Source organism: Pan paniscus, chromosome 21, assembly GCF_029289425.2.
Source record: "Pan paniscus chromosome 21, NHGRI_mPanPan1-v2.0_pri, whole genome shotgun sequence".
NCBI lineage: Eukaryota > Metazoa > Chordata > Mammalia > Primates > Hominidae > Pan > Pan paniscus.
The window spans coordinates 47,828,897-47,842,006 of record NC_073270.2 but is presented as its reverse complement, the minus strand read 5'-3'; the positions used below and the strand labels follow the sequence as shown (position 1 = coordinate 47,842,006).

General features: G+C 48.1%; 1 protein-coding gene across 14 annotated transcripts in view; it reads left to right on the top strand.

Annotated features, from left to right (window-relative positions):
• Positions 1-13,110, top strand: part of PTPRT (protein tyrosine phosphatase receptor type T) — a 1,127,644-nt gene that overhangs the window by 1,086,555 nt on the left and 27,979 nt on the right. For all 14 annotated transcript variants that reach the window (XM_034947434.2, XM_034947430.2, XM_055104674.1 and 11 more), the window contains 4 exons: positions 3,131-3,285; positions 6,688-6,823; positions 8,901-9,050; positions 11,317-11,490. In XM_034947434.2, coding sequence (XP_034803325.1) covers positions 3,131-3,285; positions 6,688-6,823; positions 8,901-9,050; positions 11,317-11,490 — 615 coding nt within the window. The remainder of the gene's footprint in view (positions 1-3,130; positions 3,286-6,687; positions 6,824-8,900; positions 9,051-11,316; positions 11,491-13,110) is intronic.

The window sequence follows — 13,110 nt, the reverse complement described above, 5'->3', positions numbered from 1 at the left end:
TAGCCTAGAGCTGATCCACAGGGAACCTCCAAGGATAAACTATGCCACAGAGTTGTCCCCCTTCAGGCGTGGAAGCCAGACTTCTGTGCTCCCACGTCAGTCAGTCTGCTGATCGTGGACCATCCACTGAGGGGTAACCTCCAGGGTGGGCCAGCCCCTGTCAGCTGAGGGCATGTCTCCAGAGAAGGGGACAATTGAAAGGCAGTAGCAACCAATAGTCCCTGCAGCTGAGGCCTGGAAGCACAGGCCCAAGGAAGAGAACCCAGGGGTACCAGTCTCATCTGCCACATCTGTGTTGAATGCCCGAGGATGGGATGAGTGACTGGGGACGTGGGCAGGGAGGCCTTGAGGAATTGCAGCTAGCAAACCATGTTGAGGCATTAAGGTCCTTTCTCGTGTTACATTTTCTTTGTCTTTTAAACAACCACGAGGGAAGATATTACTCCTAGGGAGATGCCCTTAAAAGACCCCAAGGGCCTCTGAGGATTAACTGGGCTTAGCCAGCCTCTTCACAGCACGCAGGCAGGCACTCAGCCAACATTACCTGCGATTTTAGCTCAAAATCGGTTCCTGAGCTGGGAACCTGGAAATAATAAACAGGGAGTGCTGTCTGCCCTTGAAGACAGCACAGTCGCATCAGGGAGAGAGGATCCTTGATAAATCATCACAGCACAGGTGGGAAGAGCTCGAAGGAAGGCTTCTTGGGACTGAATTGATTTGGAGGGTGGCGTGAAAAAAGTCCAAGTATTCTTGAAGCTTTCTCCTCTCTCACTTCAGCTCATCCATCATCACTGCCTTAATCTGGGCATCTGATTTCTCCCTCCTAACAGGACTGTCGGCCTCTAGTCCTGCCCCTATGTTAGTTTGGGTTTCCCAGAAGCAGCAGTCATTTGGGTGCCCTGGCTCATGTGTTTAGGGAGAGTTTGCAGGGGGAAGGCAGTGAGAGAGCCAGGATGGGATGGGGAAAGGAGCTGGGTGAGGAAGTGGCCTCAGCAGAGACTTGCTTCCACCTAACCCCATGGGAGCCCTGGAACATGAATGGTACTGCACATTTGGTCCAACCTTGAGGCAAAGGGGCCTCAGGTGCCCCCATAAGGGTAAAAAAAAATTCTGTTTTTCCCAGAACATTACTGGTTTTAGCACTGAAAGTCCCACGTACCGGGCAACCCCTCAGTCCTGGGCAGACTGAGCAAGTGGCAAGCCAGTTGGTCACTCTCCCTCTACTATCAGTCACTGAAGGATGCTGCCCCACCCAGCCACACCCCAGGGGAGGGGGGTTCCTGTTCAGCTGAGAACAGTTCTCTTCAGAAGAGGGTAACTGTGAGCTGTGTGCAGCCACGACTCAGAGCAGATGGCAATGAGTCCACTGGCCCAGTGATGGGGATCTGAGTGGGCACCAATAGTGCCCTCTCTGCAACCCCCGATCCACCCACCTGAATCCATCCTTCATGTAGCAGGATGCAGCCTCCTAAAATGCAAGTCTAATGATGCACTTTCTCTTGTGTGGAACCGTCTGTGTAATCTCCCTGTAGCTTCCCAATGCCTTTGAGATAAAGTCCAAAGGCCTTAATGTAGATTCAAGGCCTTCTGGGATCCAGCTCTCATCTATTCTCCTGCACCCACAGGCCTGTGGTCTCCCATGGCCTGACTTCCACTTGCCTCTAGCATTGCCCTGGGTTGCTAGTGATTCTCTGCACACACCATGCTAAGCCCTGTCCCCAGGCCTGTGCCCATGCTGTCCCCCTGCCTTGGATTCCCTTCCTCTTCTCCCGTCAACTGGGTCATACTCACACATCACTATATTAGAATGATTAAGAGTGCAGACTGTGGAGACAGACAGCCAGGGTTCACATGGTCCCTTTACAACTTATGAGTTGTACTGTGACCTTGGGTGTGTCACTTAACCTTGCTTAGCCTCAATTTCCTGATCCATCAAATGGAGATAAAAATATAGGGATTTATATCAGGATTAAATAAGTTAGCATGTTGAAGTGTTCAGAAGAGTGACTGGCACACAGTAAATGCTTAGTTAATGTTAGTTATTATTTTCACTATTAGTTTGTTTCAAGATTCAGGTCAAGCATCACCTCCTCCAGAAAGCCTTCTGGGATTTCTCTTCTCCTAAGATCAGGTTAGCAGGCACTCCTTTATCCACTTCAATAGAATTACCCACTTGGGCGTCTGCCTCCCCGACAAGGCCATGAGCTGTTCCAGGGACAGGAGCTATGGCTTTTATTCTCACCTTCCGAGTACCTAGCACAAGGCTGGGAAGGCTGGGCACAGGTCACAGTTGGTAAATGATTTTTCACTGAAGGAATGAATAATCAAACAGACTCTTCCTATTCAGTGTTCTCTGGGTATCTGCAGGAGATTGCTAAGTAGAAAAATAGTAGGTAACAGGAACTGTCTAAGCGAAGGCTTAGAAGTGTGACCTGGCCATGGAATGGTCAGAAAACCACTATTGGGCCCGGAGTGTGTCTCTGTGAGGGGTGGAGGGGTGTGAAAGGGGAGGGGAACCGCTCAGAGCTCTAGGCCCCACTCTGTCTCCATCAATCAATCAGAGAAGCTCTGCCTTTGTTTGTTTCGCATCTTATGTAATCATTCTAAGTAAGAATCTACTTAATAAAGAAGTCAGTACTAAGTTATATAAACTTTGAAAGCCACACAGACTATCACAGCCAAGGCTGGAACACTACAGAATATCAGACCTCAATCACTGAACGCCTCAGATTCCACTGGAAACAATTTGGACTTGGTCCTTAAGGCCAACATTTCTTTAAATCCGTACTCAATACACCTCCTATGAAACATTTGTCAAAGACGATCCCCTAGGCAAACAAAAGAAGGTCTCCTAGGGTGCTCTGTGGCCCTCTTGGGCATTCAGAGTGTGTATGAGCACACTCAAGACTCTGAGAAATCCTGCAATAAAGCCATCGGTTTCATTTTAACAATCCCATATTTCCCAAATGTAACTGATTACAGAATCGCTGTATCCAGTAACACCTATTAACACTGTGAGGGCCCTGTCCCTGCTGGAGGTTCCTCAGTGCAGCAGCTATGGCTCCACGTGTTGCTGGGCTGGGTATGTGAGGGCAGCAGCTGGAAGAACAGAGGCCCGTTCTTTCCTCAGAAAGGCTACCATGAGATCCGGGAGCTCCGCCTCTTCCACTTCACCAGCTGGCCTGACCACGGCGTTCCCTGCTATGCCACTGGCCTTCTGGGCTTCGTCCGCCAGGTCAAGTTCCTCAACCCCCCAGAAGCTGGGCCCATAGTGGTCCACTGCAGGTAAGTCAAAGGTCCTTCACCTTGGGAGGCCGAGGCGGGCAGATCACGAGGTCAGGAGTTCGAGACCAGCCTGGCCAACATGGTGAAACCTCGTCTCTACTAAAGAAAGATACAAAAACTTAGCTGGTCATGGTGGCATACATCTGTAATCCCAGCTACTTGGGAGGCTGAGGCAGAGGAATCGCTTGAACCCAGGAGCGGGAGGTTGCAGTGAGCCAAGATCGCGCCACTGCACTCCAGCCTGGGTGACAGAGCGAGACTCTGTCTCAAAAAAAAAAAAAGAAAAAGTCCTCCACCTACCCTAGTGTGCCTCTGCAGCTCGGCTTTCTTGGGAGGGACATGTTATCTTTTCTAGTGGCTTTACTCTTAGAGACTCCTCTTCCTGTGTCCCCCCCCATGCCCAATGCTTTCTGATGATACTTGGTCACAAGGTCAGCTAACAAAAGGAATAGCAGTAGTGGCCATTGTTACTGTTGTCGCCTGAAAACAGTGCAGAAGTCACCAGGGAGGCAGGCTGAACACTGCCAGCATCTGCTGGGTCTGTCATGTGCATTTTACCCACATTATTTACTTTTCGTCCAGTCTGGAGAGGTGGGCATTATTAACATTCCCATTTTACAGATACAAAAACTCAAGTGCTGAGAAGGTAAACACAGAGTGGGGATATTTCACCTGCTTTTCTCCAGACACTTGCCCTCAGCTCCTTGACATGGCAGCAGGGCGCCTTGGTGGAAGCATGCTTCTTTTCATTTCTATTATTTTCAAAATCACTTGCCAGCCTGCCGGGTCCCTCATAGAGAGAAATGGACAGCACCAGGTTTTACCTTATTATGAAGAAGAGAGATTTATTTTCAGCTCTGACCTAGAAAGTCACATTGAGAATGAGTGGCATGTCTTTGAATCCTCCCAAATGGAGATGAAGTATCCTGTCAAGGGCGTCCAGAATTGGAGGAGGATGGCCTTCCTGACCTGAAGGCTGGCCAGCTGGCATCCCCCTCCTTCCCAACGCCTCTCTCTTCCAATATGACCTTGGGGCAGCCCATCTTTTCAGACCCTGGATGCTTGAGTTAGTTATCACATCCCTGCCCTGGCAGTTTGTGTCAGTCAAGAGACCATGGAAGACTCCATAAGCTGTGGATGTCTCAGAGCCAGCCCCGTCCTCATACAGCATCCATTTATCTTCCCAGCAATAGTAGCTACACAACCCCATTTCACAGATAAGGCAAGTGAGGATGAGGAGGTAATCCTGGACTCTCTAAGTGTTTTGCATGTATTTTCTGCTTTGCTTTATATCTCATAGCAATCGAAGGGCAATAGATCATTAATGCCCCCCATCTCTATATCCCAAAGAGCACCCAGATCAAGGGTTAGGGAGAAAGAAAGAAAGACAATGGCAAATGTTTATCATCAGGCCCTCGGCGCATGATGGCTCTACGCCGGTATGTGTCTCCTTAGCAGGTCATCATCTTAATGCATCTGAGCAGAGTGGTACCCACTCCTGGGGCCATTCTGAAAATTATTAACAAATGGGTTGGCTGGGGCCATTCTGAAAATTATTAACAAATGGGTTGGCTAAGTGCCTGAGAGAGAATGCCTGACATATAGTAAGCCCTCTAATATATCATTATTCTCTGCCTCTTAATGTTTTCTCCCCCTCCCCAGATTATTTATTAATCCTTCAGGAAAGGAACAATGTTTTCATATTCCCACTCCCAATACCAGCATCTACTGCGTCTTAGATTTTCAATAAATATTTGTTGAATGTAATAGTAATAATTTCTCAATAAATAATGGCTGTGTATCCAGGCACAAAGCAATTTGTATGCATTATGCATTTTAATTGTAATTTCATGCAATTTATACATATTGTGCTATTAATGCTGTGAGGTGGATCTATTAATTATTATCAACATCATTTTATAGATGAGTGAGTATTTTAATTATTATCAACATCATTTTATAGATGAGTGAGTATTGAAACCCAGAGAGGTTAAGTCATTTGCCCGAGGTCATGCAGCTAGTAAGTAATAGAGCCAGGATTTAATCCTAGGGGTCTTTTCAAATATCCTGTGTTCAATTACTATGTGATGCTGAAATAAACACAGCTTTGTCCTCACAAGGACCCTGCAGGGAGGTATGTTAAAAGCATCAGAAATCTGAAGCTAACAAACAGACACTAGGCAACTTGGTCACCGCTGATAGTTCCAAAATTTGGAACCAAATTGGGCTGATTCTTTATACTAAAGCATGGTGAATATGAACATTGAAGAAAAAAACACGAGTGACCCCCCCCATACTCCCTCCCAGACACAGAGGCCAAGTCTCTTGAGTCCCCGCATCTGGATTTTGGGGAGTAGGTTCTGAAGCAAACTTAAGTCAGACTTCATTCAAACCATGAAAGTTTCTCATGAATGAAGACTCTGCTTCCAATGGGTGTACTTTCCAAATTGTTGTAGGTAGTGGTCCGCACTGGCCTGTGCCCCTTGGATTTACCATGAACCAATATTGCTTTTTTGTCTTGTTCCATCTCTCTTCCTCTTTGTGTGTCTGTCTTTTGACATCTACATTGTTAGACAAAGACACTTGTTTCCATGAGAAAGGCAAGATGTGAAAACGCAGCGGAAGGGGGCCTCCTTGACAGGCTGCCCGGCCTTCCCATCCAAAACTGCACATGTGTAAGGCACATGTCTTACGTGCCTCTTGGTCAGCACTGATGTTTCAGAGCCCAGCACTGATCTAGAAAGGGCTGGCCAAGGCCCATAGAGTCTCATTGAGTTCCCCTACCATTTTATACTTGGTCTGAGATTCTCCTAAAGAAGCCACTAGTGACCAGAAATCAAGTATGTATCAAGAAATTTGATCCCTGACAAGGGTCTCCGGACGGTCAGCTGCTCCAGTTTCATGACACTCTTGCTTCACGATCCTGGGAAAACAGCTGCAGGTGGAACCAGATGCCGGCCTTTGAACATGGTGCTCCACCAACCACTCTCTGTCTTGGGGACAGCTCAGAGGACTCTCGTTTCTGTCCTGTCATTCATCTCCCCTCTGTTCTCTCTCCTCTCCTTCTTTGCTTCCATCCATCAACCCATTTGCTGAAGAAGAGAAAAGAAGGGTAGAAAATAGGAAAGACATGTCTATGAGGCAGCTCCAGCATGCCAGGAACCATGCTAGGTGTTTTATGCTATATGGATGTATTATTTTATCCATCAGACAAGGCAATGGCATGTATATGTGTGGTTTGCGCATGCATTACAAACTATACATATTAAGAAAGGAAACGTGGGAACACATAATCTAGAGCCTCCCAGCAGGACCCTTGGGGATAGGGCTGAATGCTAGGGGCCTCCCCAGGGCAGGTTCCCCCCATGAAGATCCTTAACACAGACCATACCTCTCTTCCAGTGCTGGGGCTGGGCGGACTGGCTGCTTCATTGCCATTGACACCATGCTTGACATGGCCGAGAATGAAGGGGTGGTGGACATCTTCAACTGCGTGCGTGAGCTCCGGGCCCAAAGGGTCAACCTGGTACAGACAGAGGTGAGTCCTAGGGGACCAAGACAGTTGGCCACCTGTAGCCCTGACCAAGGAGAAACATGATAGAACAGAGAGACACATAGGTAGGGGCATCCTATGGAAAGGACCTGGGTGTGAGAGAAGCAGGAGGGAGTAGACACGTGGCTTACTATGGTGAGACTACTGTAGAAGCTAGGGTGCCCCAGCCAACCCTGGAGGTCTACAGTGCAGGCAGTTCCACCAATGAAGAACGGTGGTGAGTTCTCCATCTCTGAGGCCATCCAAGCCGGGACAGAATGACGAATTTCGGGGATTATTTGAATAGTATTCTTGCCTTGGGTGAAGTGATAGAGAAGGAAAGAGAAGGATTGGCATTTATTCAGTGACCACTACGTGCCAAGCGATGGTTCAGTCACTGCAGGGAATGGTTTAATCAACAAAGTAATTGAGTACTTAAGCTGGGTGCTGGGCATTTCAAGAGACGTAACACACAGCCTCTGCCACACAGCCTCTGCCCTCAAGGGAGAAGCAGACCTTTAGGCAACTCTCTGTGCAGTGGGAGAGCCAAAACCTAAGAGTATTGAAAGGAATTAATCTTTATTGTTGTGTACCTACTGTGAGCCAGGCAGCATACATTCTTTCTAGTCACGGTATTGTTTCTACTCCTCCAAACCAGCTATGGTGTAGCTCCTAGTATTATCTCCAATTTATCAATGAAAAAAAAACTAAGAAATTGTGTCCCTAAGACCTCACATACCAGACTGTGGTAGAACTTGGGTCCATATGACCCCAAAGGCCTCTGCTTTTTTGCCAGAACCACACTATCACTAAGCAGCCTTTTCTGCCTATCCCACTCTGTACCTTGGCTTATCATTCCTGTAACGAGCCCATCTTCTGTTCTAGTGAAGGCTCTGGGTGCCTGGGCGATCAGAGCTGGGGCAGATAAGGAACTATGCACATCATCAATCCTGCAAAGGGAAGTGACCCATGGTTTTGGTACAGCCAGCCTCTCTGACTCCGCAGTGAATACCACCATTGATTGGTTTACACACATAGGCTCTGAGCTAACTCACACAGGCCAGTCTTCAGGCTTCTAGCACTAAAGCCAAGAGGGCTGCTTTATCTATTCCTAGGTCCATGCATGCAGAAGCCAGGCTTGCTGGTTGCAGTCAGACATACGGGGAGACATATTCAAATGCAGATGCATCACATAGCATCTGGAAAAGCACTCTTTATAGAGAAACTGACCAAGTTCTGCAGAAAAAGTCACTCAACAAACATTTATCTAGGGCCTAGAAGTAACACCAACTTCTGCCTGGTGGATTAACAGATGGCTTTCCAGAAAGAATGAAACATTAAAGGTATGGAAAAGAGGGAGCGGAGTTTCAGGAGGAGAGTACAGCAGGTACAAAGAATTGAGAGAGGAGAAGATACGACACGTTTTGGGAGCAGATCGTGAGACAAAGATTTGCCGGCAAATAATTTGCTTGGAAGTTAATCCCAAGACACAGTGGCTGGTGAATGGGAAAGTGAGGCAGAGCAGGGAAGGAAACAAACAAAGGCTACTTTAACAAGTTGTTAAACACTGTAGACAACTGGAGCCCAATTCTGCTGGTGAACTCTGAGACACATGCGTGTCCAAGTGATTCCACCTAAAGGGAGAGATTTCTTAGATTTCTATCCTCAACTCTCCATCTGTCATTGCTTGGGGGTTCCTTTCCACACAGCCCAAGTATCCTCTCTGCCTTCAGCAGACAATCACAGGTGTTTGCAGCAAACAGCCTTCCTCAGGTAAAGGTGAAAGCTGAGGGGTCATGGGCTGGACACCAAGAGCGCCTGCTGACAGCATGTCTAGAAGTTTCTCATTTTATCATGACTATGCTATTACATCTTCTATCAGAAACAAGACCCACCATAGCTCAGGTGATCATTAGGAAACATGGAAATTTGGCCCTTTGGGTTACAGTATAAAAAGTAAGGATCCTGTAATATATTGATAAATCATGGCTATTCTTCATAGCCACAACACTAAATGTGGACAGCTAATTCCCAGGCCACTGTTCTTACCTGGCACCCCATTCCCTCTCTTCTGACTTTGCAGGAGCAATATGTGTTTGTGCACGATGCCATCCTGGAAGCGTGCCTCTGTGGCAACACTGCCATCCCTGTGTGTGAGTTCCGTTCTCTCTACTACAATATCAGCAGGCTGGACCCCCAGACAAACTCCAGCCAAATCAAAGATGAATTTCAGGTATGAGCAAATCCCAGGCTCGGTGACCATCTTAGTCAGTTTGGGTTGTTATAACAAATTTCCATAGATTGGGTGGTTTAAATGACAGACACTTATTCATTACATTTCTGGAGGCTGAGAAGTCCAACATCAAGCTTCCAGTAAATCCAGTGTCTGGGGAGGGCTCACTTCGTGACTTGCAGATAGCCGTCATCTCGTTGCATATTCACGTGGTGGAAAGTAGAAGCAGCAAGCTCTCACATTTCTTCTTTTTTTACTTTTTATAGAGATAGGATCTCACTATGTTGCCCAGGATGGTCTTCAACTCCTGGGCTCAAGGAATCCTCCCACCTTGGTCTCCCAAATTGCTGGGATTACAGGCATGAGCCACCACACCTGGCCCTACGTGTTTCTTCTTATAAGAGCACTAATCCCGTTCATGAGGGTTCTATGCTTATGATCAAAACGTGTTCCAAAGTCCCAACCTCCTAATACCATCACATTGGGGGCTAAGATTACGACATGGATTTTGGGAGGGATGAAAACATTTAGTCCGTAACAGTAACCCAACCAACTTCAGTGGCTCTGTGCACATTTGCGGGGTTTTCTTTGGGACAACTGATCTATGCACTTTCAGTGTCTGCTTCTCTAGGAAGCTGCAGAATCTATTCCAGAACACAAAATGCACAGCCATGAGCAACTACACACTCAGGGATTGCTGGTACTTGGCTTTAACTGTGAATATGTTTTTTAACTGAGGTCTTATTCAGTTCTAGTCCAAGTTGTGAATGGAGACAAATTTATACAAACAGGTGTGAATTTCATGCTCCTTCATCTCTGGAGGGACTCAGGTCCTCTCAGTATTTTTTCAGTAGACTCTTACTGCTAAAAGTGTGGTCTGCAGCCTGACCAACATGGTGAAACCCTGTCTCTACTAAAAATACAAAACAAGTTAGCCAGGCATGGTGGCATGCACCTGTAATCCCAGCTACTCAGGAGGCTGAGGCAGGAGACTTGCTTGAACCTGGGAGGCGGAGGTTGCAGTGAGCCGAGATTGTGCCACTGCACTCCAGCCTGGGCAACAGAGTGAGACTCCATCTCAAAAACATAAAAAATAAAATAAATAAAATTTTAAAACCTGCAGTCTGGAGACCAGCAGCATTGGCTTCACCTGGGAACTTGTTATAAATGCAGAATCTTGGACCTGGCCCAGACGTAGTGAATGAGAGCCTGCAAGTTAACAAGATCTCTGAGTGATTTGTATGCATGTTAAACTTTGAGAAGTACTGTCCTAGAACATAGCTCAGGTATACCAGATCCACACCTGGAAGCCCATATGGTCAGAGCTGTGGCAACATTGATTGGTCTAGGAAGCCTGGACATGAATCACTAAGTAAGATAAAGCCAGAGTCCAGCCCTTTATCCCAAGACCAGTGTCAGAATTACACCTGGGCAACAGGAGCTGAGAACCAGGTATGAGAAAGCAAGGAAGCTCCAGGTCTTGCTTCAAGTCAGTGGGCAAATGCCAGGCCCATTGTTCCACGGGCAGATATCCCAGGCAGGCCAATACCTTAGCAATCCCTAAAACAAATAGCCATTATTGATTTGAAGTAGAGACAGAGAGCTGAATGAGGGAAGGATGGAGGGTACAGAACACTGGTCATTGCACATAACACCTAGTCCATTGGATAGAGCAGTTCCGCTCTGGCCTCAAACTTGCAAGATGTACTCGGCAAAGTCCAAACACAGCAATTTCCCAGACCTATTAGGGTTTGCCCCTCGGAGGTCTCTCATCTATCCTGAGCAGGTCATCTAGGCATCCTTCCATACTCAGACAGCTTTCTCTCTGAGAAGAGGGCTGGTAAATTATTTCCCCCATTCCATGACAACGCAAGTGATGTTTAGCCCTCAGTAGGGATTCCCTACCCCCACCCCTCTGTATGCCCTCCTGGCTGGCCCACCCTTTAAAGCAGCACTGGCTGAGCTGAACGACTTAGTTCATCTGGTTGGCAGGTACTATGAGGCTGTGTCTGAGCCTGTGTGTGGATGCGCTGCTTCTGCAGCCTTGGCGTTTTGAAGGTGTCACACAGCTCACACACCCTATAGCAGGGAGCAGGAGAGGACAGAACATCACCGTGGAGGAGAAATGGGTCCTGGGAAAGGGAGAGTGGGGCTGCGCTTAGAGGGTGGAAATAGGCGAGTTAGGCTGAGTTGGAACATTACTGTCTCTTTTGCTCAGGGGCAGCCATATGAGCAGGGCCTATCTATTCACCTTTGTGCCCCACAGACCCTCAACATTGTGACACCCCGTGTGCGGCCCGAGGACTGCAGCATTGGGCTCCTGCCCCGGAACCATGATAAGAATCGAAGCATGGACGTGCTGCCTCTGGACCGCTGCCTGCCCTTCCTTATCTCAGTGGACGGAGAATCCAGCAATTACATCAACGCAGCACTGATGGATGTAAGCCGAGCCCGGGCAGAAAGCTCCTAGCTGGCATTCTAGGGCAAATATTCTTCCTGAGGTGGAGGTGGCTGGACCTCAGGGCCCTGACCCCACCAGCCAGCCCCCCTGCTTCTGATCTACTAATCCCAAGGACCTTTGTTCCCCTGAAGGCTCTGGTCCAAACCTAGACACAAGGTGGGCTCTTGGCTCCTTTTCTCATACAAAGAGCCTGGAAAGAATAGACCAGAGGCGTAAGGTGGCTCCCATGACACCACGGCAAGTCTACAGGCCTGCCTAGCAACCTCTTCCATTCCCCACAGAGCCGACTCTCAGCCTGAAGTTTAGTTAAGCAGGTATTTTCTGTGCTGGGCCTTGGCCTGAGCGTGGGAACACAAGATGGTGCAGACACAGGTTCTGCCCTCTGATAGCTCCCATGAAGGTTCCAGATAACTCCTGAGCAGAGACAAAAATGAGGATGGCACACAGTAGGGGCTCAGTAAATGGTTATTGGGAAAGTAGTGGGAAGCAGTAAAACAAGCATGGGGTGGAAGCGGGCTGTGTTCCTGGCTGTCCTGTGAGGGGCACTGCCCCCCGCTTTCTTGTCATCAGGTCCAGGAAGGGGCTTCACCCTGCCCTGGTGTGGGATTAGGGTCATGTTCCTGGTCCAGCGAGCCTAAGCTTCTCCCCTGCGTTTTTCGGATACTTCTGATTATCATCACTTCCCCTCCAAGGTGTACAGGTGTTTGCAGTAGGAAGGAACTATGGACCATCTACTACCAGCCATGTACTTTTCAGCAGAGAAAACAGAGGCCAGACAGAGAAAGAGACTTGCTCAAGGTCACCCAGGGAGCTAGTGGCACAGCCCACACACAGAGCTCCTGGGTCACACTCTGGAATTCATTTCTTGAGCCTCCCCGCAATTTGCTGGATCCAATAAGAGGCAAACATCTCACCTCCTGAGGCTCAAAACCAAGAACACCATTGCCTGATATAATGAGCCCTTCCAGCTTCCCCTCCCCAGCCCATCTGAGTTCACATCCATCTAGCCCATGTGGCCCTCCTATCTCACTCAGAATAGACAGAAACATGGGATGCTTTCTCCTGGGGTCAAGGCCAACAACTTCTCTGACCTCTAATCCTCTTGAAGTTTCTCCCAAGGGTCTGGGTGTTAGAGGATGGAAGGTCAATGCCTATCCCAGCTCTCTAGGGGCCTGCCCTGGCCTCTGTCCACAGAGTGCCCATATCCTCTGTAAAAACCCTAGCTCCAGGTTCAGAATCAGGGAGTCTTGGCTTGGTCATAGCAAGTAGCTAGAGGTGGAGAGAAGACCTTTGGCATTAGCTTATAGCTTAGAGCCTTCTAAAGTCAATGAGTGCATGTATGTGTATGTGTGCATGTAAGTGTGCATTATGTGTGTGAGTGTGATGAGAAATGGAGCCTAGGGGTGCGCCCATACTTCCAATTTCCTCCTAGCTTTGTCTCCCACTTCTCCCAACACCCCCTCTCTGCCTTCCTCATCCAGGCAAAGATCAAATAAGCTCCTGGCCTCTACTTAATAGGTTAGATACTGCCTGGAGTCAAATGCCTTCTGCCAAGCGCTGATGCTGATTGTATTCTCTTTGTCCACAGGGCATTTCTCC